General features: G+C 47.0%; 1 protein-coding gene across 1 annotated transcript; it reads left to right on the forward strand.

Moving 5' to 3' along the window:
* The first annotated feature begins 827 nt into the window (after positions 1-827).
* LOC135374022 (innexin inx2-like) lies at positions 828-2,812 on the forward strand. Its single transcript, XM_064607041.1, has 2 exons — positions 828-895; positions 968-2,812. The coding sequence occupies exon 2, from the start codon at positions 1,057-1,059 to the stop codon at positions 2,164-2,166; it is 1,110 nt and encodes a 369-aa protein (XP_064463111.1). The 5' UTR covers positions 828-895; positions 968-1,056; the 3' UTR covers positions 2,167-2,812.
* The last annotated feature ends 1,590 nt before the right edge of the window (positions 2,813-4,402 follow it).

A 4,402-nucleotide genomic window follows, 5' to 3' on the forward strand; every position in this document is an offset into this window, starting at 1 on the left:
TGTGCTGCATGATGGCTAATTGGAGAAGTTTACCCACCATCGCTGGATGTATTGACCAACGATAAATCTTACAAGAGCGGACACAAGAAGCGGAAAGATCGCGGAAAGCTATTTCCGTTACTTTGATTTGGTAGGGCGCCAATTACATTTGGCACTTTGCGGCCACGCTAGTTTCACGCTATAGTTGAATAATGCAGTGCGCCATAGCGTGTAGCGACATTCCGTTATTTTCCGTTGCGGGCGAAATAGTGCCGGCATTAAACTCGGGGCTTACCAGCGGTATGTCCGAATGGGTAAAAGCATTCGTTCGTTTGGTGTAGTCAAGGTCGTGCTGAACATATTGACGTGGAGGACTCGAATCCTACCATTTGCTGTGTTCTCTGATGTTTAGCCTGTGCTTTCGAGCAGAGTTTTGAGATGTCGGCGCAGCTCCCAAGTTGACCAGGGTGTCTACTAATCGTCCTGTGGTCCTCTCTTTCCTGATGCCCTATCTCCACCTTTCGACAATAGTACGCCGCTCATAGCCACGGTTGCTTAGCGAAGCTAACACAGAATAATATCTAAAAAAAAACTTAAGAGGGACGACAGAGGCTTAACGACATGTCTTATCCCGTGACATGCACGTGACAAAGGACGTGCATGCATGGCACACAGTGTTGAAACTTTTCTATTCTGCAGAGTTCAGAATAAAGACACTCTAGGTTTCTTAAGTTTTTCCCCTATCTCTGGGCCGCTCCGTAGAAGGAACGTCGCATTCTTACCTTCCTCGTACACTTCCTCCGGACGCGCTGCCGGAGAACGCCAGTGCATCCGCTCCTTTGTCAGAGGTTCGCACGTGTCCCTTACGAAGCGTAAGCTAGAAGCAGAGGAATACAAACGTAGGAGAGACGTGACGGTAGGTAGGAGGTGTTGAGTGCACCATTATATGACTCATGAATAGGACTTCTATTATATGTACATCATCCAGCGTATAGACAGGCTCTTGTATAAGGCTCGCATACCAGCACGTAACAACTGTACATAAAAGTACATCGTGAATCTACATCGGGGACAAGGATGGACCAGCTCTTCGGCAGCCTGAAGGCGGTATTTAAGACAGACTTTACCGTCATCGATAACCACATCTTTCGTCTCCACTACAGGGTTACGGTATGTATACTTGTTGCATTCAGCATCGTTGTGACGGCCAGACAGTATATCGGTGATCCCATAGATTGCTACAGCTTCTCAGACGTACCGAAGAATGTGTTGGATACTTTCTGCTGGATTCATACTACGTTCTCCTTACCGCACGCTTGGAAAAAACGCGTTGGAAGCCACGTTCCTTATCCCGGTGTGGACACTTACGTTCCTGGGCAAAAGCGTGTGTACCACGCATATTACCAGTGGGTTTGTTTCGTACTCTTCCTGCAAGCTCTTCTTTTTTACACACCGCACTATTTCTGGAAGGCTGTAGAAGGCGGCCGAATCAAGACGCTCCTCTTGGACCTCGACAAACCCGTCATGGCTCCGGCAGAGAGGGAAAAAAGACGCGGCCTTCTGGTCGGATACCTCATCGCTAACGTCGCCAGCCACAACACATTGTTCTTCAGCTATGCTCTGGCGGAGATTTTGAACTTGGCCAACGTAATTGGCCAGATGTTTCTCATTGATCGCCTGCTCGGTGGAGAGTTCTTGACATACGGTGTACAAGTTCTACAGTTCACGGAGTGGGACTCAGGTGTTCGCTTCGATCCCATGGTCAAGATTTTCCCCAGGATGACAAAGTGTACGTTCTACGACTTCGGGACGACGGGTGATGTGCAAAAGTTCGATGCCCTCTGTATCCTACCCATTAACGTCATCAACGAGAAGATATATATCTTCCTTTGGTTCTGGTTCGTCTTTTTGGCTGTACTGTCGACTATGGCGCTCCTGTACCGAGCAATCATTCTGTTATTTCCGGTGGCTCGGTACCTGGTAATGCGGTGTCGAAACGTGCAGGCTGACAAAGATTACGTCGCGAATATATGCAAGGCTACTGCATTGGGAGATTGGTTCGTCCTGGATATCCTCTGCAAGAACATGGATTCGGCCAATTTCCGTGAACTAGTGGACGACTACTATGTCGGTTCAGTGCACGGCAGAATGCTTGGTGAATTTAACGTTCCAGGACGAGTTTGGTGACTGGTTTTCATGTAAATATACTGTAAGCTGTCTCATCTACATTGGAAGCGGTTAAGAAACGCTTTAAAGGTGGTGTCAGCGAGGAATCCGTAATTGTAAAATGAATGTGGTGTCTACTTCGACATGTCCTCCAAGAAGAAAATACAAAAATTATAGCAAAGCTCATTTGTGTTTTTCATAAAACATTCCAAAATATTGATTCCGAAGCCAAATGCCAGCTTCCGGTTGAAGCGGGCCTTTCCTGCTTCGCCGTCGCGTGTCTTCCGGGGATGTACGTATTTTCACGCGTATTAGCCGCGGCTTATGCGAGATTTTTTGTTTTCGCGGACGCTCTGCGGCTTATGCGCGGGTGCGGCTTATCTGATGACTATCTTTCCCTGGTATTTTTCCAATACCCTGGATGAAACGAAAGGGCAGACAGTGCGTCATGTTTTTCGGAACAGGACCGCCCTGCCATTGCACGAACAATACCGAACAGGGACGAGTCCATATTCGAGTGGTCTGACCTTCCGGATATATTCCCCCACGCAGCTTTAACAAAAGGGGTTACAGTGAATCATGTCTTCTGGAACATGTCTTAGTGAGCCGCTCTGTAATATTTCTGATGCTAGCCTTTTTTCTGTCGAATAAATGATACCTGTTTTCATAGCGATAAAGTCTGTATTGATTTTTTATGTGCATCACTGGTTTAGCGCACAAAGCTGTCGCGTCGTATTTCCCGCGGCTTATCTGCGAGTGCGGCTTATCTGCAAAAAAAAATTCAAAATGTATCTAAAAACGAGTCCTGCGGCTTATCTGCTGTGCGGCTAATACGCGTGAAAATACGGTAATTTGTGTAGCCGGCGAGATTCGCAATCGCTCAACTTGCGAGTCGTCATAGAACGGAAACCACAAACGCATATGTGTCTAGCGAAGCGATTGCTCGGCAGAAGTTTGCAAATCGGAATACCACATTAATACTCGTATTTTTGACCGAGAGCATCCCTTCCAACCGCCTCATGCCCATTTAACGACACGGAAAGCCTTGGTGACGTATGGAGCAACGATCCTGACAACAGCACAGCACAGAACTCATCGGAGAGGTAGGATATGCCTCCATCTTGTTTCCTTTCTTCTTGTTTTGCGCGGCTTGACTCAGTTTAGGCTCTAAAAATATTCACGATTATATAGGTAATTGTGCGCTTGGTGTTCGCGCTGCCGAGACGGACGAGTAGCTATGGTGTCGGTACATGACGAGGCACTGTGTGACGGAGAAGGCATCGAGTGCGTAATGGAGAATGTCTTGTTCCATCGTCCATTCATTTTTTCCAGACGCTCATTGTTTGTTCGTAGTGATATATTTTTCGTGGTTCGGAGCACCTGCAAACGTCCAACGTTACAGTATATGTACAGTATGATGGGGATGTTACTTTTCGTCAGCGTTTAAATTCAGAGACTATGCATGTAGTAAAACTCGTGGTAAATCATGTCTGTTCATGCTAAGCATGGGCTTTGTAATTGGCACGTTGTATGCGGCATGCCATTCATCAATATCAAAACACGTCCATAAGTAACACACAATATTGCACTCATATTGTCTGGTCATTGGCGATACGGGTCCAATATGAGGCCCGTTTTGCACAGTTGGAGCCAATATGCGGGAATTCCTGGAAATATGGGCCCCATATTGCCAGTGTACTCCCATTATTCACTGAAAATGCAGAAAATGGTACATACCCGTCTTGCACATCTGCCCAAGCAGCACAGGAAGATTGGACGTGGAAGCTTGCGAAATGCCCAATCCAAAACGTCGTTGCATCCAACAACTTCCCGCAGACGATACACATTGTTCGAAACAGTCAACATACGTGGCACTCCCACTATAACTTTCACTACAACTCAACAACTCAACTTTCCACTTGCTGGAAGGAGCCGCCATCTTGCTTCGAGATGCAAATGTGAATCGGTCGAACCGACTGAAAGCGTGGTAGTTTGAGAGAAATCACGCGTCCTACAACAAATGCGCATGCGCGACAGTCGGACCGGACGTCTCATACGGGCTAAGATGCCACTGGTTCCTCTAATGATATAGGAATTGGGCAGTTCTTGAATAAAACACAATATTTGATAGGGAGGGATGTCCCTTCTGTAAAGCTAGGTGCTTTCAATTTACTGCAGGCAGTGTGAATTGCTAAGGCGTATGTCTGTCATCGTCGCGAAAGTGTTTCGCTCCTTTCTACTCTAGGCGCGGGTTGGA

Source organism: Ornithodoros turicata, unplaced genomic scaffold (genome assembly GCF_037126465.1).
Source record: "Ornithodoros turicata isolate Travis unplaced genomic scaffold, ASM3712646v1 Chromosome39, whole genome shotgun sequence".
Lineage (NCBI taxonomy): Eukaryota > Metazoa > Arthropoda > Arachnida > Ixodida > Argasidae > Ornithodoros > Ornithodoros turicata.